At 38.1% G+C, this 20,500-nt stretch overlaps 1 protein-coding gene across 1 annotated transcript in view; it reads left to right on the top strand.

Annotated features, from left to right (window-relative positions):
- The window catches only part of GUCY1A2 (guanylate cyclase 1 soluble subunit alpha 2), a 156,082-nt gene extending 147,317 nt beyond the window's left edge, over positions 1 to 8,765 (top strand). Inside the window, exon 8 of the mRNA XM_032204322.1 lies at positions 6,544 to 8,765. Within this exon, the coding sequence (XP_032060213.1) occupies positions 6,544 to 6,751 (208 nt within the window). The 3' untranslated portion in view covers positions 6,752 to 8,765. The remainder of the gene's footprint in view (positions 1 to 6,543) is intronic.
- The last annotated feature ends 11,735 nt before the right edge of the window (positions 8,766 to 20,500 follow it).

The following is a 20,500-nucleotide window of genomic DNA, read 5'->3' on the forward strand; positions in this document are numbered from 1 at the left end:
GTCTAATACTTATCAGCTTTCATTTTACAGTACAAATTATGCATTACAAAATGTCATCAGTGTTCAAAGTGATAATAACACTTCAGAATGCCTATTATTGGTTTCAGACACTTCCCCATGAGCCCATAATATGCCTGTGTAAGAAGCAGAGTCTAAAATATAAATATAACATGTGGTGTTGCTTAGCAGCAGCCCTGAACCTGGGGCAGCCTTGCTCCCAGTTCCACCTGCCAGGGAAGAGCTGTGCGGTGTAAAACAGTGCCTTTTACAAAAGTGTCCTTTGAATCTACTGGGGATAGAAGCTCACTTCTGTTCAAAATACCTTTTTCTCCTGACTCAGATGGGTCTATTGACAGAAGGACTACAGAGCCCTGGTGGCTTTGAATCACAGGGTATTGTAAGATTAAAGTGCTGAAAAGCACTGGTAAAACTTCCTGAGAAACACACAGAAACTGCAGAGGGAGGAATGGATCCCAGACTGGTCCCTGTTAAACATGTGGCCAGAAAGGAATAGAAGAAGAATTACACATTCCCTGTTCCTTTAGCACACTTGAAAATCCAGCTGTAGATTTATTTAATTCATCTATATTATCCTGAATTGAATAAAATTAGTTTTCCATACTCAGGAAGGAAACACAGTCAGATTTTTGAGTCTCTTCTTCAGCAAAGAAGAAAGATGAAATAATTTTTATTTGTTTCAGCCTTGAATAATGTCTATCAGATATTAACATAATATACCTACATTCATCCTGTTTCCCTAATGGTATTAAAATATAATGCCGTGGGATCTCTAAGCAGTTATCAAAAGCATATAAATATAGTTGTTGTTAATTGTCAAGTAACTGTATTTTAAAAATATTTTTTTTTGCCTCTTCTTTCAACCTCTGGCCTTCTCTAGTACGTATTTATCTTATGAAGAAGGTACTTTAGGCATCAGTTATGGGGTACAGATACTTTCTGTTATCACATGCTAAGCAATACATATGGTTAATATATCTCAGTTTAAGCAAAGATGAGCAGCCTGTACCCCTCCTCCTTATTTGATTAAGACAGAGAGAAACCAGGGGTGCTTTTGCATGGAGCTAGGTGAAGTCCCTGCTGGTTCACCTGCCTGAATTGTCCCTCGGCCTTTAAAATTGTACATAATTTGAATATTTATGACATTGTATGGAAGCATTTGTACTTTTAGGTATTTAAGAAGTACATATAACTCACTTTATCTGTTTATTATTATTATTATTATTAATATTTTTATTTTTAATTAAATCTGTATACATTTATTTAGACTTTTAATTTCAAGTTATTTTTCCTACTAGCTGTATGTATGTCTGTATTTTTCTATATCACATGGGCAAACACATGGATTTGTCCTCCAAGAGCCTTTTCAGATTATTTTAAATTTTATTTCTGACAATCCTTTAAAAAGCTGTTTCTTTTTACATCATTCAGTTCACTGCATGTGCTTCCATGAGACATATTATTGGACAGACAATTTAGTTGTGTGGACAAAAAGGGAACACAGCTTGTATGTGGACACACAAAAAAAATCAGTTAGTCTAATTAAAGCATTAAAAGTCACTTCCAAACACATCAGTTTATTCCTGTTTTTTAATATTTCCTTTTGTTCCTACAACCTGTGTCATCTGCCTCCATGAGGCTGCACTCCCATGGTCACTGATTTGTGATTAAGGTCCTGGGCCTCTGTTCTCTGCCTGTGCCTGTGCTCCATTGCACTCCATTTTCATTTGAGGATTATAGGTAGTTCACGCTACACAGAAGGACTTGTTAGATCACTGTCAGGTAGGTAACAGTAGACGCTACACCACATAATTCCACACAGCTAACAAGTTATTTTTGCAATATGACTGATAGAAATCTGGTAGAACTAAAATAAGTTCAAGACTAGGCAAATACAGGCAAATCCTGAGGCCAGCACTATTAGGTCAAGGCAAAGGCTGTGGCCTTTCACTTGTGATGCTACAATCCTATTCACTGAGCCTAATTCTCTAATGTTCTGAACAGAGAGCAGATACAGTTTTAATTGCTTAGCTGGGTAAGCAATTAAGGTATTAAAGGTCAGTGATAGGCACTTACCACGCAGAGCTGCATGTGATATACAACATATTGCATTAAAAAAACAGGATGAGTCCTCTCATAATCTTATTAAAGTTGGTCTACATGAAGGAAAAACACCGATACATGAACTTCCATAAATTCAAAAATAGTTAAGTACAACGTGAAAATAATTTGAACCAGACATAGTCATTTTTTTCTCAGTCTCATTTTCTGTTTGCTGCTACATGGCAATCTGTCAGCCTTATCCAGCAAGCACTACTCAATATTTTATAGGTTTTCAGGCACCATATGGTCAGTGTATCCTCTGGGTGAAAAGTGTTTGAGCATGATGAAGCTTAGTCAAGTACTACTTCCTCAGCACTGTTGCTTCTCAAAGCAAGTAGAGTTGAATTAGCACACGTGATCATAATTTCTTTCTTTTGCTTTGGAAATAAAGTTCTCAAGGAACATAATTGTTTGTATTTCCAAAGGACATGCTCTTTCATATTTCCAGAGGAATTGCTATTCCAGCCTGCTAAGTGGCTGCTCCTCTTACCATCTTATTCTTCCCTTTGGGCAGAGGCTTCAGCTTGTGGAAGTGTCTTGTTTGGGAGGGAATGGAGCAGTTTATTTTTTCACAAAAATAAATAAGTAAATAAATAGATTGTAAAATCATAAAAGAGGTGAAACTGTCTTCCAATGTGCACAGAGAGAAAAAGAATAATGGTGCAAAGCTTGCCCCTAATGTAGAGAGCCTTGCAACAGATAAATCCATACATGGATAGCTCATTTTCTGAGTATAGGCACTTGCTGATGAAGATGTAACTATTTCCTGCCAAAATAGTCTGAAATATAATTCTCCTATCATAACATCTATGAAAAAAAGAGAAGAGCCAAAACATTTCAGTTTCTACAAAATTCCCATTAAGTGTGATCCCAATTTTAATTAACATACAGACGTCCTTCAAATGCTTCAAATGCTTCCTGTTTCTACTAGAAAAAATGTTTCCAGTACTGACATCCTTTTCTTTTTTCCCTTTCTTTTCCCATCAGGGAAGGGATAGAACAAGAATTTAGACTGTTCTGGAAGATTTCAGGTTAGGAGGGGAAGCTGTCATATTAATCAACTACAAGTCAGTGTTTAAGAAATTCTTCCTCCTCTGAAACATCAACAAAAAAGACAAGCTGAGAGCAGACCTGGTTCCAGGCAATTTATAGGCATGCTTGAGTAGCCTGACCCTCACAATATAATCATTGATTGTAAATTGTTTATCCAACTACTTGAGTGGAAACCAGAGTTCTGACTGTGTGAATAACCTACTACAGGAACGTCATTTACAATAGTGCTCTCAAGGGAAACACACAGAAGTGATGCAGGAAAGACAGCTGAGACAAATGCTTTGGAATAGATTCAGACTAGTTGTTATATGCATATTCCTGAACTGCTGAGGTTGTGCTACTTCAAATCAAGCTCTATGACTGTGGGACACTGTGGGGATTTGGAATACCTTATGTAGAGTTTAAGCCATCAGATAATTTCCTGAAGCTGAAGGATAGATTCTGTTCTCAGGATCTGGATGGGCTGTGCTCTCAGACTTTCAGAGCAGGAAGTCTGACTTGGTCACAACAAAATGCTCTGAGAATGGTCTGCAAGGTAAGAGTAACAACCAGACCCGGGTGCCACCACTCAGGACGCCTTCCAGATGAGGAGGTTTTACACTGGTTCTTCCCCAGAGTCAGAGGGGAAATGCAAAAACTGACTGTGTGGCTCACCCTTACCCCCAGTGAGTATCTGCACTATTATTCGGCTCTTGGCAGAAGCATCTTTTGGGGCTCCTTGTACCTTTGAAGAGGAAGATAAGAAATTTAGCAAGGGCTGAAGATCTGGGCTGTGGCCATCAGCTGGTACTCTTTTCTTTTTAACATCACCAGTAGCATAATATAGGAGGAAAGATTCTTGGAGAAAAATGTCCTCACTGCTAAGCACTGAGGGTAAGTAGATAGCTTCTTCTTTAGTGTATACAGAGAGCTATAAGAAATCAAAGGCAATTTATGAAACCCGATTTCATTCACAGTCTGAGAAACCAGGTGCCAGGACCAGTATATTTAGGGAATACAAAGAACCTGTTATTTAGAAGTGGACTAAAAAGAGACAATGTTTGTCCTGTTTAAAGTCTTTCTAATAAAAGCCAGCAAATATACATGTATATATATATGTATGTATATATATCTTGAGTGTATAAAGTAAAGTAAGGAGCATATAATATGATTGCAAGTATCTTCCATTAGTATTTGTTAAAGAGGAAGATTTCCTGCTGTGCTTGCTTGGGGGCTGAAATCTTATCAAAGTAAAGGTCAGTTAGACAATTTCTGAAGGTGAGAGGCTAATACAAATAGTGCACCTAATATAATGATGTGGAGTCTATCATGAGCCATAGTAGTGGACAAATTTCCAAATAGCTGTACAAGGACTAATGGGTTAGTTACCCATCACTCCTGGCACCTTTGGTACTGTCAGAGCATTTCATTGTGACCAAGTTACAATACACAAAACAGGTGAAAATAAGGCTTTTAATTAATATATTGTACTTTGGCCCAATGAGAAAAATAGTGTGAAAATATCACCTAAACTCAGTGCAAGCCCTGAATTAAATCTATCTATCTATGTATCTATTTATCTATCTATCTATTACAGTTTCAGACTTGTGTAACTGTCGTTACAATTAGATAATGCTGGGCTCCAAGAGGGAACCATTGATTTTTAGGAAGGTTAGATGCTCTGTAATGAATAGTCAGTTTGGGGGAAGAAAGACTGCACTGAGCGCTTATGGATTTAGCTCTGAAAGCTCTAAGACTTCAACTGTTGCTTGCAAAAATCTACTTTTGGAAGCAGAGAACAGTTGCTTCAGTGTGTTAAACCAGTAGTTTTAAAGTGCAGGATATTTACTGCAAGCATTGAAGAGATGAAAGAAGAGAAGCTTCTCTGCAGAGGCCTCTGCAAACTCTCACCCAATTTAGAAAAGATTATAGTATTTCCTCATAAAATTGACAGCCTGGAAAATAGATTATGGCACTCAAACCACATGGTAAACAAAGACCACCATGGAAGTTCAAAGGCAGAAACATTGTTGGACTTACAAACATCTGATAAAAGCTGGGAAGAAAATGCTTTTATATTTCAATGAGTTGTATGGAGCTCACATGGATTCCCTCAGCCAAAAAAAAAAAAAAAAAAAAATTCAGCAAAGGAAGTTCCATTAAATGTGCTGAGAATCCAGCAACGGGATTCATTCATTCACTTACTTCTCAGAAATCAGTTTTAGAGATATTAAATAAACAACCTATTATAAAATCTGCTGAAGGTAATAAGGTTCTTTCTCCTGATGTTTTTGAGTTTAAAATAGTGCTGACTGAAAAAAAGAAAAAGTATCTTGAGAGGGGAAAAGACTAAGACTACTTTCATATATCCAACTGTGCTGAGAATTTATTATTACCTCAAAACTTCTCTTTTCAGTTCTGCAAGAGAATGAAAACCCCTAACTTAATTTACTGGAAACAAAAAGAAAATTGTGTAGACTTATTTTCTTTATTTAACAGCTCCAGATGGTTTCAGGGAAGATAATTGGTGAAGAGGCCCCAAACTATCAGATCTATCCAGACAGAGATTTTCCACTGTGGAGAAAGGCTACAAATGTCAGTAGGCAGTATAGTCAGGCTGTGACATTGTACCACTTGCATAGCATGACTGGAAGAAAGTAGGGATGGCTTCATGCCTCCTATGAGCCTGGATCCTTTTCTGACCCCAGCCAGATGTCCCAGGTTAATATTTCTCATATTACTCTTTTTTGCTGAGATGAGGAAAATGAGTTATATTAATCCCACAGGTACTTTTGGTGGATAGTAGCAGATTTCAGTTGTTTCTCACTGAAGCTGTATTTTCTGGTTTTGGATCTATTTTACAAATACAATACTATTAGTACGAGAAGGGGTCAAACTGATCACCCTGCATGTGAGAGCTCCCAGGCACTGTCACCTTCGTTCCTACATTCCACAAGGAGACCTGGTGGTAGTTGTCAGTAGGTTCATTTCTGCACAACTGGCCAGACCAGAGTGCTTTACGTGAGGCGTTTCATATGTTATAGATAATTGACATTATGAATTTGGTTCCCTTTCTGCCACATGTCTTTCTGAATGCTGACACTGTTTGTCAGACATTGGGTTTATTTGGGCCATTTCCTCATTTGATCTCAGTCAACAGAGGTCCTTGAAGTTAGGTTAATATGTATAATGCTAGGTTAATATGTATTGGCTGGGGATCCTGGCACAGGATAATTTAGATGTTACATGATACTTTTAACTTTTTTTTTTTTTTATTTGGGGTCACACAGGATCAGTATCTTTCAAAGAGATGTGTCTGTACAGTTTTATTTTTTTTATATACTTTTATATCCTTCTGTTTCCTTTTTTTTTTTTTTTCTTTTTTTTCAGGCTTTTGAAAAAGGAAGAAAATTTTATTTTTATCCCTCGTTCCCGTGAAGAGCTTCCAGAAAACTTTCCAAAGGAAATTCCTGGGATCTGTTACTTCCTCGAGGTCAGAAGTGGTCAGAAGCAGCCAAAATCCTCCATCACATCTGCCAGAGTGAGAAAAGTTTCTTACAACATTGGCACCATGTTCCTCCGGGAGACTAGCCTATGAGGCCTGCTGCAGATCAAAGACTCATCAAAAAAGCACAAGCCCAGAACTGGGTCATGACAGGGGAGTTGGAGGTTCTTCTATTTCACTGCCTTGTCCTGAACAAGCAGTAAAAGCTTCATGTAATGTCAGGCAATAATCATTTTAAAAGGTGGGTGACTGCTGTCAGTAAACAGAGTGGAGACAGGGAAAACAAAAACAAAAACAAAAACAAAAAAACAAACATTTAAAAAACATACTTCCACGTCCAGAGGAATTTCATTCATAAACTTGAGTCTGGCCCCTTTATGACAAATAAAAACAAACAAGACAAAACCCCCAACTCACATTAGAGGTTGGTTTTGTTTTGTGCCGAAAGGGTGATGGTTCTTTGTAGATTTGCACCAGCTAAGCAGAATTGGGAGTCAGTTCTGATTATGCATTCCTACATTTAATGTGTTCTTCAGTAAAGTAATGATGTTTTTTAACTTTATGAACAAACATTTCATACATATACTGTAGAGCTGTTGTAACCTTCCTGAAAGGAGGAATTATAATTCAGTATAAATGTTGTAGGGATTTTACCTATTTTTATACATATTTCACTTTCTGGATAATTACATTCCACATACTGTAAGCTGAGTGAGCTTAGATAGCTTTTCAGAAGAAGCTACTGTATATTTCATATATTCTACCTATCAGATCTTATTGTTATACGAATAAGAAGAAGTCATTTTTTGACTTTTTGGCAGCAAAATATCAATATTTTAAAGGAAAAAAAGAAAAACACTTTGGTAAACCTATTTACCTGATGTTTATGCTAAAGCTTTAGATGAGCATTGTCTTGCTTATACAAAATAATGTTTGGTATTTGTCCTACAGTCTTGCGTGTCCAGTCTTTCCAGGACAAAGCAAACAAAATGTAAAAGATCAATTTGTTAACAGAAAAGTTCTGTTATACACAGTGGGGCTTGTTTCCCACAGAAGTAGCAGCCAAACTGGTATTTGGTAGAAGTCCTGGACCTTTATTAAAAAATTGATCTTGTAAAACCTTACTCTGAGAGCATTCAGCAAACACTGAAAGCTCTCTGGGTACTGGTTTTCCATTTTTTAAAAGGGCTTGTGCTCCTATTCTACTTAGATTATAAAAATTCTATCTGTTATTAAAATGTTGTTTTGGAAATTTCCTCTGTTGGAGAGAATGAAAGGTCCCCCGCTTTATCAACTGTAGGCCAAAAACCACTGAAAATAGTGAGGAAATTATTCCCTAGTTTTAATGCAAATGGCAGTTCAAATTTAGATGCATCAATATCAATAAAAAAATAAAAGAAAATCAAACTACAGCCCAATTCTTTCCTGGTGAAAATTAATATAGCTTTATTTTCTTCAGTGAAACCAACAGAAACAAGAAACAAGATGTAGATCTGTCCCCCAGTAGACACATTTTCAGACAGTGTTTATTTCTTTGGCTTTCCTTTTCAAAAATAATGGTAATAAGTTTTCTTCTGCAGGTGTACTTCCCTTTGGGTCCTACTGAAGTGAGCCAATATTTTTCTGTTCTACCTTAGTAGACAAACAGAGCAGTGATTTGAAAGTGGCTTAGCTTTACATGGGCCTGCTCAAAGAGAAATCAAAGTCAAGACTCTCAACAGCACAAGAAGGCATGAGAAGCTCAGCATTTCTATAATCCATACCAGAGATTAGGATCTTACTTATGGATTTAGTAATCAAAACTTGAAGCACCTTTTGAAAATGAGTAAATACCATTCTCCGTGTTTCCAAATTATCCTGTTAGATCTTTCTGTGGAGGCAATGACAGTGCTGTATTTCTCCCTTTTGACCCAGCTTGGGATGGGAACAGATCAGTGTGTCACTACTAGCCTGTTGCTGAACAAATTTCAGGCTTCCTTTCCATGAAGGCTGTCTGGATGAGAAAGGACTATCTTGAATCTATGCAGACTTCAGCATGTAGAGGAAACCTGAACTTATTATGCAGTATTTTTTCTTGATGAAGAGGGTAGCTGCATCGGCATGGCAGGGGGGCTGGAACTAGATGATCTTTAAGGTCTCTTCCAACCCAAACCATTCTGTGAATATTACTTAAATGGAAATTCCCTTGCTTTCTAGAGGAACTGATGTGAAAGATTTCTTCCATAGTTATTACAGCATCTTTGTGATTGGAGGAGTTTTTCGTCTGTCTACCTTGATAAACAGCATCTGCAGCTCTGCTATCTGAAAAAATGACTTGATGAAAAGTGTTCAAGCTTGAGGTTTCAGAATTTCCATCCAAACTACAGATCCAAGAAGTTTCTGCATTGGATGACAATTTTTTAGCCTAAATCCATTAGTTTTTGTATACACAGGATGTAGCATGCATTTTTTCTAGTGAACACCAGTGAGACCTGGAAGAATTATAAATGGAGCAAAGTTGCAGTTTGACCATGGGAACTGGAACACTACTTCCTAGCTAATAAAACTGTGGTTTTGATGTCATTAACTAATTCCCTAGAGTGATTTTTAATTTAATTTTGTTTTTTTTATAACAGCTATCAATACAATGAGATTTCATTCTTTATTTACTGGCACATCCTCATTGTTCAGTAGTTGTTGATGTCAGATTACTAATCTCTCTGGCCAAACTCTTGTTTCTCTTCTCACCACCCACAGTCCTCTGTGAAGACAACAAACACAGAGGTTCATACCAAAAGCATACTTATTGCTCAATATCCCTTCTCTCACAGTTGCCAATAGGAAATGTCTAGGTTAATCTTGTGAGTGATCTTGGTAGATCCATGGAAACATTTTATGAAAAGTTGAGGTTAAAAGGTAATTCAACTAGTAAATTGGAGAAGCAATCCAAAAGTCTGTAGCACCATCCTCATCCTCTCAAGTGACTGTTTATTCTGTAAGGGAATATGAGATCACTGAAAAAAGCTAAAAATTGGTATCAGCATCACCATGGAGACAAAGACAATGTTTGCCAATAAATCACCTGGCTCCCCAGATTAGAGTAGATTTATTGTATGAAAGTATATAGTCTCTGCCTTTTGTAAGCTTGTGTAAAGGTAGCACATCCAAAACTTCAGCACTGATACCATGTATTGTGTTATTTGCTCCTGTGTTATGACAAGTGAAGTTAATGGAAAAGTGTAGACTCTCTAGAGGCATTTTTCTATCTCAGTGTGAGAAAAGTGTGAATGATTCTCAGCATTGTTTAACTTAGTGGTTGTATCTGCTGCCTGTAATATTAGGTTACAAATTTATTTTGTTGGACACCTTTATGAAGTAAAATGAAGTTCATTAGCAAGGTTGATGCTGTGAAGTCAGTTAGATCATAGTCAAATTAAACATTTCTCCAACACTACTTTTTTAGTGGTACAGAAAACTTTCTTATTTGTCTGTCATTGCCTTTATAAATAAAAGGGCTTTCAGAGTTTTTACCTTGGGATGATGAGGTGGAGAGGACAGAGGTGCTGAAATAGATGTAGAAATCACATACTGTAGTTGGAATTTCCTTATGATATTTTCTTTCATATAAAATAGATTTTTTTCCTCTGATTAAGAAGTTACATACCTATGGTTTTTTGCTTAGCTGCAAGTAGCAACACCTGCTGGCTCGAGGTTATGTAAGAACCAAAACCACCCTCTCTGAAGATTAAGGGAGGAGATCTACTGAAAAGTGCCTGTATGGGGAGGAGGTTGACAAGGACCCTATCTGGGGTCATCGGTTCCTGTGCCACAGACTTGTTCTGTGCACCTTCCCTCTGCTCCAGGCTCAGTCTGCAGACCAGGGACTGACCGCAGAGGCAGACTCAGTGGCCAACTTCTAGTGCAAAAGTCGTAAGGCCGAAGTAAACAAAGGCAGCAGTTACCCTCTCGGAGAACTTTTTAGTGATTTTGTGTCAGATTTCTCAATCTTGAAGCTCCCCTTCACACAGCCTTTTCTGTGATGCACTGCATAGAGGTCAGGAAGTCAGAGTAAGAGGGAAGCAGTGATGGAAAGGGTAGAGGGGTGGATTAAATTTTGTTCAGTATTACTCGTAATATTAGCCATACAAAGGCAAAAGCCACGGCATGGGAGAATTGCTGGTAAGCTAGGATTCTAAAAGTGTGGTTGTCTTGCAGAATCCCACAGGATTTTGCTGTTTTAATTCCAAAGAGCCCATAGTCATTAACTGTGGTTGTGGGTTTGGCTTTATTGCTCATTCCCATATACAGTTTCAGATGCGAATTTGTTCAGAGGGCTGTTCTGGAGCCTGGAAACAAGCCTCTGCAAACAGAAAACCAAACTTTTGAAACTTTAGAAATATTCTGTGAGAATTGCCTCTTCAGAAGAAGAAATCTTTTCAGTTGAGTTACTAACAAGCCCTGCTGCAGTTCATGTGTGTATGTGCCTCTTCACGGTGCTGTCTCCTGTGCTCATGGTGGTCCCTGCCGTGCTCAGCAGAGGCATTAGGTGTACACCTTCTCTCTGTTTTCCACTAACATTCCTTTTTTTATTTTTTATTTTTTCCTGTATAAAGCAAACAGTGCAGAACCATGATGTGTTGCATACATTTAAATGTATCATGGCACTGCCCTGAGACTTATATTGTGCTAACTGATTTCACGTTACCTACTTGTTGCTGTGACCAGATTCTTCTCCCTGCAGACTTTAAAATGAAGGGAAAAACAAAACAAAATACCACCACAAAACTGCTGTGTTGAATTGCAAATTAGCATGAAACCTGTGTCAGTCGTTGGGATGAGTGTAACAGGTTTCATGTTCTTCAGCTTCCACAACCTGTCAAACATGCTTACCTCATGCAGTCCGTCCTGCCAACATCTAATCCAACTGCAGAATCACAAATTTCTTGCATTTTCTGGGTTCTCTTCCAGTTGGAAGCTACTACCTCACCTCTGCTGAGTGATAAGAGCTCACTGAGGAGAGTAATTACCTGTCTTAAGTCTCAAAACTTATGACTGTTTTTGGATTCTGGTAGTCTTTTGCAAAATTATACATTTTTAATATTGGAAACAGCAACATGCTTAAATTAGCAACAAAAACAGAAACAAAAGAAAGCTTGTCAAACCCAGAAACAGTTGATTCCCTTCCTTCAAGAACTGGGTTTAAGGATGCCAGTGACAGGCTTGCAGGAGCTGATGAAGACTGTGCAGGAGACTTGAGAGGCAGGAGCTGATCTGCTGCTGCTCTTGTTCATACTTCCATCACCTTGCATGTTCTTTTCTGCTCTGTTCTTCAGAAGACCTCCACTCTCCTTTGTTTTGCAGCCTGTATGTGGCATAGATAGTAATTCTTATTATTGTTCTCATTAGCATCTGTTGACATGGCTGCTTATATCTAAAGAATAAGTGGGATTAAAGGGCTGATCTTAGTCGTCTTTGCAGCAGACAGAACTGCTACAGTGACAGAGCAGGCACACATGTCAGTAGAGAGGGGGAGAACCACAGTGCAAGTTTTCACTAGGGGATTTGGGTGAAGTCAGTGCAGTAACAGTCTGCTGCATGTCTGTCTTTGACTTTTGTAAACACTAAGTTTATCCATGCAGCTAGAAGTTATTCCTCAACAATGTTATTAATTTGCAGTGTATGAGAAACTTTACAACAAAAATCTATAAACTGTTTAACCTCGTATGTATGTCTGTTCTTTTGTGACTTGGCTATTAATCATGCAAGCAAAACAGTGAAGCTGAGGAACATAGCAATTCAGTCATAGGCCACAAATCATTCACCTTTGCACAGGCTTACATGTTCCTGTGGTTTAGGAAGATTAACCTCCAACTGTCTGTGGTCCAGGTTTGTATCCCAGCGTGAGTGCTTCCCTAGGGACTGAGGTTCATATTATAGAGGCCGATATTGTAAATGGTGCAAAGTGGCAGCTGTGTTGGCAGCCTTAGAAAAAAGATCAGTGCAGGCAGAGGTTAAACTGTCCATCTGCTCCTGGGATTTTAGTTGCCAAAGACAAAGTGAGGCAGAACGTGTTTCATCTGGGGACAAAGAGAGAAGACACTGGGTGTCAGAGAAAGAAGTGTCATACCTGTTTTATGGTTAGAAGAGAGGGAGCGGAGTGGAGCACTGGGATTCAGCAAGGCTTGCTTCTGCTGTCGGCTCCTTAACCCACTTCTGCTTTAGCATTCCAAAAATCAAGTTTCATATGAAGACTGGGGGACAGGTAAACACTTCAGGTACTTGCCCCCCCTCTTCTAGTCACAGCGTGAGGCTGCCTGAATCCCTGAGTGTGCTTGTTTTTCACTGACCACAGAGAGCTGACTTAGACTAGATCTACTTTTTAAGACGTCCAAGAGAAGTGAGATTGATCCCGCTGAATTAATCTCTCTCAAGCCCAAATGCTGTGTCTCAAACCTTTTGGTCTGTGCTGCTTTTCAGAGTTCTGCATTGTAAGTGGCAGAGGGATATATAAGTATATTCCTGGATAAATAGAGGTTTGATATGGTAGTCATGGTGACTATCAAGAACAGGGGCTATTACAGTCCTGGAAATCTCTTCCTTCCGATGCCTGAACCATTTACATATGATACGAGTGCTGCCAGTTGCAACTTCTGGATGCCATTGTGAATGTTATTTAGAAAAGCTCTTGGGCTTTGAGCTCCTTGCCAAATTATGCAAAACATCTGTGCCATCTTTACGTGAAATATATTCCAGAATGCCTATATAAGCCTTTTTAGTTATCCTGTTGTAAAGATGATGATAATGTACATAAATTCTAAAGGACAGAGGGATAGTTGCTAGGTTATCATTAATGTACATTTTTCTTGCTTTTGTGAATTTGTAGGCCCAAAATTAACTTTCTATTAGCAGAAGGTCATGTATTGAGCTACCTGTTTTCTTGACAGTAGTCTTATTCCCTAGCAATACTTTCTCATGACTACTCTTCAAGCAATAAATTAAGCCATGCTAATCTGTTCTGTGTAGGTTCCTGTACAACACCTGTTGCTTTAAAAAAGCAGCTTTTAGCAGAACATGCGATGACATACTAACAACCTGTCATGTATTGTTTGTCCTTTCATCCTCTTCCCCATGGGAGAAGAGTATGTAGTGGAATAATTTCATTTTGTGAGGTGTTGTCTCTTTGCTAGTTTTCTAAAAATATTTGTTGCTACTTAAGCAAGGGCAAAATCAGACTTAGAAAACACTTTCAGTTGTAAACAGAATACATTAAAGACTGTGTACTGAGTAAGACTGGTCTCCTATCCTACAAATAAATAAACAAATAAATAAATAAAACAGTACCATATGTAAGAAAAGCCCAAGAATAATAAATATCAGCACTAAAACCAGAATATCCATAAGTAAGGGATAAGTTCTGCTTGACACAGTGGTAAAATGATGTTAAGACTGAATAAGATCTAGAGAAGAAGAATTCTGCTTAATTCATTTTAGTATTTGTTTATTATCAGCATACCTCTAAGGTATTATTTTTCCCTTCCCTAATGAAGCTGGAACACACTGTTGAATCAATATCAGAGTTTCTGAGATTATTGCAGAGGCACATGCTTAGAAATTAATAACTATTAAGGAGAGCTTTTTTAAAAGTGAGATCATATGTGAAAGAGAGAAGAGGTACAGACATATATTCGTTGTAAAGGTTTATGTCACATTTCTGATTGATTAAAACCATTCTGAAACTGTATAATTAAAACACAGCTGCCTGGTTTAGGTTTTTTACATTTGTAATACAAAGGTAAGATTTTCAAAGTCTCAGGGGATTTATTCCTCAATCCCATTTTATTTGTTTAAACACAACCTCTTTCTGAACCTAACTTTGCTCAATATCCCAAGGTTCTGAATGCCTAAATAAGTTTAGGAAATGTGGATTATAAATCTGTATCATTTATGTTCCTTTGAAAAACTGTTCATAATGATGTATGGAAGCAAATTCTAAATATCTAAACATCTGCAAAAGTGCATTTTCCTAGTGCTAACCTGTGCTGGATGATGAAATCTGGAGTTCTTCCTAATCTATGCAGTATTCTACATATTTTACACCTTTCTGCAAGGTGATGCTCTAAGATGTGTTGCTGTGAGCATATAAATGCTCTGGTCTTCGGTGGGAATGAGGCTTTTTACCCACCTTTATAATATTGTGATGAACCCTAAGGGAGAGAGCTCTGCCCTGGCAGCTCCATCCAGTTTAGCTCATCTACTGAAGTAGTTTGGAGTAAGCTGAGTCTGAGATTTACTTTCCCATTACATCTCAAAAAAAAAAAAAAAAAAAAGTATCAAGTGCTTGCTAGTGTTTAAGTGTGTAAGCATTCCTCTCCAGAAACTTCTCACAGGTCCTGAGAGTGTGTGGGTAAGAAACCAACAGGGAGAAAGCATCTGAGGAAAGTGAAGGGAAGTATGTGTGTAGGACAGAGCTGCGGTGTGCTGCTGATTCTCAGCTTTTGTGTGTTTGGAAGTTGGATGACCCAGACCATATTCTGGGTTTGTGGCAAAATGCAAGAATGTGTTATACATAATGTCATGAACTATCATGGCATTAGGATGAGTTTTAGAGTTGATTATCCTTAGAGTTTTAGTGAAGTTGCATGAGAAATGTGTTAATTTGGGAAGAAAGAAAGTTGCTTTATATTTAAATTAGAGTTCAGTCTCTAGCTGCAGAGAAAAGTTGCGGGGAAAAAGGAGTCTAAAAATTCTAAATGCAAAAATTAATGATGAATGCCCCTCTTTTTTATATCATTTGACTTTTCTAAAGGTAGCACTCAGAATTCCTCTGTAAGTTTAGATGGTGAATGCAAAACCTGTCAGTAGGTGTAAAATATTACAAGTAAAGTACTTTGCCAAGTGGTATAAATTTGGAGATGATAGTAGGAATGCCTTTAAAATGTGTGTAGGGGTATGGTTCTTATATGTGAGCGCTTAAAAAAAGGAAGCTTTTATGCTTTGCTAGTAAATATTGTTTAGAAATGTCTAAACCGCAAGTTTAGAAATGTTGTATCAAAACAAAAAGATGTAAAACCTATGACATAGAGTTCACACTCTTTCTTCAGAAACAATCCTGTATATGGAGTTTTCAGAAGCACTTGCAGCCAAAAGTCATTTATAGCAAATTTCAAAAAGAACAGTACTTCACCAAGTACTTTCTGTAAAAATGCCTTACACGTTAGGTAAGGCCAAGATTGAAGATTTAACTCAGCTTGTTTAGGGTGTACTAAGACAGATACATCGTCCCAGTGCCAGGCTTTAAACACACTCCTAACATATCAGCATCATGCCTTTTTCTGAAGCCTAAACAAAGCCCAGTGCAGCCACAATTCCCATCCCAAGACTTGGCATTTATATAGCCTCATGCAACAATTAGTGGTTCTCTAAGTTGCAGCCATTAACACCTTTGATACTGAAATATTGCTTATTATCCTTGTACCTCACTCTGCCCACGTTATACTGTGACCCAATAGGCTTTAGAGCATGAAGAATTTTGGGAACTGCTGCGAGACTGAGTAAAGTTCTTCCAACTTAAATTTAGGTATTTAAAACTTATGTCTGGCCTGAGCTAGTCCAGCTGCCTCCCTCTACAGTCAGTGTGGACATCCTGGCAGCTTGGAGGGTGACAGTTCCCAGATAAAATGTTTGCAGTGGGATAAGCCGCTGCCTTTCATGTGCTCTCCTCCTGAGACACACCAGTGATTGCAGTGTGGAGGTGGAGGATTAATGGGGGACTAGTTTAGACTAGAAGGACTAGTAGGGGACTAGTTCAGACTAGCTGCCCCACTGCAGGTGAGATGCAATCCCCTGCTGATAAGAACGGGAGGATGTGAAAGGATAGAAAAGCAGATATACACGTGGAGAAACATGCCAGGGACAAGGGCCAGGCTGCAGACAGAAGTACAAAGGGTCTTGGGCTGAGCGCTGAATCAGAGGTGAGTGGGAAAGATCAGAGCTGCTGTGCTGCCATACAAGTCCCATACTTCTCTTTTCTGTTTGCTATCACCATGCTGATCCATAGACATCTGTGGCGATTTCCATTGCAGTCTTGGTTTGGGAGGCCGTGGGAAAGTTCTTCTTGGGAAGAAGCAGTCCTTTGCACTGTGAACTGTCACTCTCTCCAGAGAAAAGGAATTACAAATAGTATTGTCCTCAAGAGCTGAGAAAACTTGCAGATTTTTCATGTACAGTAAACATGAAACAGTTTCTATAATTACCAGGAAAACAAAACAGAGGCAAAGCTGTGCAGCAGGGGCATCCCATCTCATACAAGCTGCTGCGATAATGAAATCCAAACCCCACAGAACTGCAGGCACATTATTCTCACTTACTTTAAAGGTCAGCTAAGAAGCTAATTTCTCAAATGGGCTCATAGCTCTGAGACAACGTAACACTAGTCATTTCTTCCAACAAATTGCAGTTGTCAGAGAAACTGGATTAGTAGCTCACAGAGCTAAAAATAGACAGTATGTGCTTGCCAGAGAGGCATGAATTCAGTAACAGAGGTGAAGGTAAAATCAAAATGTCATAACGTGGAGAAAAAGCAACAACAAAATGCTCAACACAAAGCAAGTTAGCCATAATAATCTCAAAATAATCTGAGTTGCCAATGGGAAGAATTGACAGGGCTTAGTATTACGTCTGTTTTATTCACCTCCCTGATCCAGCTCGCAGTGGCTGCTTTATCAGCTCAATCAGTTTGGCCACAGTGTTTTCAAAGTCAAGTACCTCACATTAGGCAGTGAAAGTCATTATTTTAAAGGCATTTTTTGAATAGTGAGAAAGAAGATTCATTGATGTAACATTTTTATCTTCCAAGGGTAGAGAGGGAGAGGGGGGATAAGGGGTTAGTTTATCACTAAACTTATTCCACTGAAAAATAAAAATTAAACTCCCAAATCCCAAATCTAATAAGACAGCTACAATGAAAGCAACTTTTCAAAGCTCAGCCTATCTTTACTAAAAGGTGGATAATTATTTTTCATTACATCAAACATTTGTATTTTAAATAAAACTCTGTTATGCTATGAGTTTGCAAATTAGTATTACTACCTGCTTGGATTAAAAAAGTGGAGGGGAGGAAAGGAAAGAGGGAGGAAGGGAGGGAGGGAGGAAAGGAAGGGAAGGAAGGGAAGGAAGGGAAGGAAGGAAGGAAGGAAGGAAGGAAGGAAGGAAGGAAGGAAGGAAGGAAGGAAGGAAGGAAGGAAGGAAGGAAGGAATTCTTTATTCTTAATCCTTATTTAATTTCAGTAGGAGAGAAATTCCACTGTACTGCATGTGACTCTAAAAGAGCTGCATCCACTACAGAAAGAGAGCCTCAGCCCATATAGTCAAGGTGAAAAGTTTTGTGAGGCTGGATCTCAGCTGAAGACAGCTGGCAGTAGCTGCATGCAGTCTGTACTATGACTTAAGCAATTCTTTTTACTTTTATATTTAGAAGCAGATCTACTTATAGTTCAGGAATAATTTTCACCACTTTCTTTAGAATTTTTTTTTTTTTTTTTTTTTTCCTGTAGTATATGTGTTTTCTGCACACCTATTTTATAAAATCTCTGAATTTCAGATCTCAGTAAAGGGTATAAATAACTAATGTCAGTGAATGAAATCACTGTGAAAAATACTTAAAGCATTTATGCTCAGTGTCTTTTAGATATAAGCAAACACAGTTCTTTTGTAAATTCTGTGCTTGCAGAAGTCTTTGGTCGTCATTTTAAAAAGGGCCAAGATTAATTTTGATTTTAAGATTTAGTTAGCGTCACTGCCATTTGCCTGAAATTCACTGTGTACCAGAATTACTGTAGTGTGAGGGATTGATTGTGAAATAGAAATGTCAGGACAAGCAGCACTAGCAGTTATCTACATTGCACGTTCTACACATTTTGCACACATTTCATGGCATTCTTTATATTATAGAACAGAATATGACAAAACAGACAGAGAAATAGCTAGTAATAAAAACGATACACAATATGTGGACACTGCAGTGTCTGATAGCTATCTTGAGATAGTAGATGGTTTTATCTCCTACTTTTGGGATTGCTCTGAACTGTCATGCATCCTTGGCATCCATCCTTGCTTCAGTGGGAGATATGGTCATCACCAGCCCTAAAGCTGATAAAATTCAGGTGTATTTAGAGATTAATAACACAGACAGGATGTTTTCAGCCAGCCAAGAGAACTGATGATTTTTATTTTATTTTATTTTATTTTATTTTATTTTATTTTATTTTATTTTATTTTATTTTATTTTATTTTATTTTATTTTATTTTATTTATTTTCCTTCTGAGTCCTATGGGTTCTACTAATGGGTTCTACTTCTGAGGCTGACATTCATCTCTTCTTGATTTGATTTTAACCTTTCTCAGGTTACTATGATTCTGCAGTTCCTTTTTGCAGGGTTCCACAGAGTGTTTAAAAGACCTTGTACATCTGGTTGTGTGATCCACTGGTGCAACACACAGATGCTAAACTGTCTTATACCACTGGTGTCCTGGAGCAGAGGACACACAATGTCTGGAGTACAGCCAGTGTTCACAGTCACAAATGATCTCCTTATTCTCTTTGCTACTTTGCTCACCCCCTACAGGCAACTTTTAGAGAAGTAACTGAATGCTACTGATAATCTTCTTGTGGTTTATAATTCTTTCCGTGGGATAAATTCATGATTGTGAGACTTTTGCAAAATACATCAGTATTATAGGCATGAACTTCACAGCCTGAGCCCATCAAGTCATAGGTCAGACTTCTCCCAAAGCCTCTGAGAACAAATTGAGCTCTGCATGCAGTATCTGTCCTGGAAGAACTGATAACAATTTGACAGTTGTCTGCCCCAGTGATCCTGACTCCACCATCTAATGGAAAGACCGTGAATTTTATGAAACCATGAATGGAAAACCTCATGCTTCTGCTATTTGTTTAAATCTTTCACTTTCTTCCAGGAGCCTGATGCAATTCTGAAATTGGAGATTTAAATGACAATTCATTCAGGCTCATCTTAGTTTACCCTGCAGGTAATTCTAGAACGATTAATATTTGATGCCTTAGAACTGTATCGTATGGTTTTCCCTTTGATTTCAGAGTTCCCAAAGTAAAACCTGAAGGTAATTGTCTGAGATGCTCACAAACATCTCCAATAAAAGGACCAGACATGTAGAGGTAAGGTGTAGTTATGAGTAAGAAACCTGGATTCTTGTAGGAAGGGGGATGTTCACCGGAGTCCACAGTGCTCAGTTTTAGGTGTAGGAATTTTTAAGATTAGGAGTTATCAGCTCCATCCAGGTGGTCTGTTGTTTACTCTGAGTTGAGCAAAGGGAAGGAGGAGTTCAGTTTTACCCTCCACTCTCTGAATGCTGAGAATTACTTCTTGTCTTGTTTCTAACTTCTCTGTTTTGCAAGCTGGATAAAAATATTTGTTGTCCTAAAATGTGAAGACTGACTAGATCAAAGTCTGCTGTCCTGTGTAATGGGCCAATCTTCCCTGGGTGCAAATGATTTCTGTGTAATTTGATGATTTTACTTTACTGTGGCCTATAAAGTTACTCTGAGGAAACTTGTACTGCAAATTTACAAGCATTCTGCACTAAATAATGAGATTACAACCTTGCACTATCAACAAAGGATACTTACTGTAAAAATAACATTGGATTTCACTAAATAATACTAGCACTCTGTCAGGGTTTGGAGCACTGTGATGTCTGTGAACTGAAGCAGTTTGTATAGAATTTCTTATAGAGATAAGGATAACCTAATTAACGGAAGTATTTCCATTTCAGTAATACACAGAGGAAGTAGGGTGGTGGATCTGGATGTTTCTGCCAACGTAATGG

Source organism: Aythya fuligula, chromosome 1, assembly GCF_009819795.1.
Source record: "Aythya fuligula isolate bAytFul2 chromosome 1, bAytFul2.pri, whole genome shotgun sequence".
Classification (NCBI taxonomy): domain Eukaryota; kingdom Metazoa; phylum Chordata; class Aves; order Anseriformes; family Anatidae; genus Aythya; species Aythya fuligula.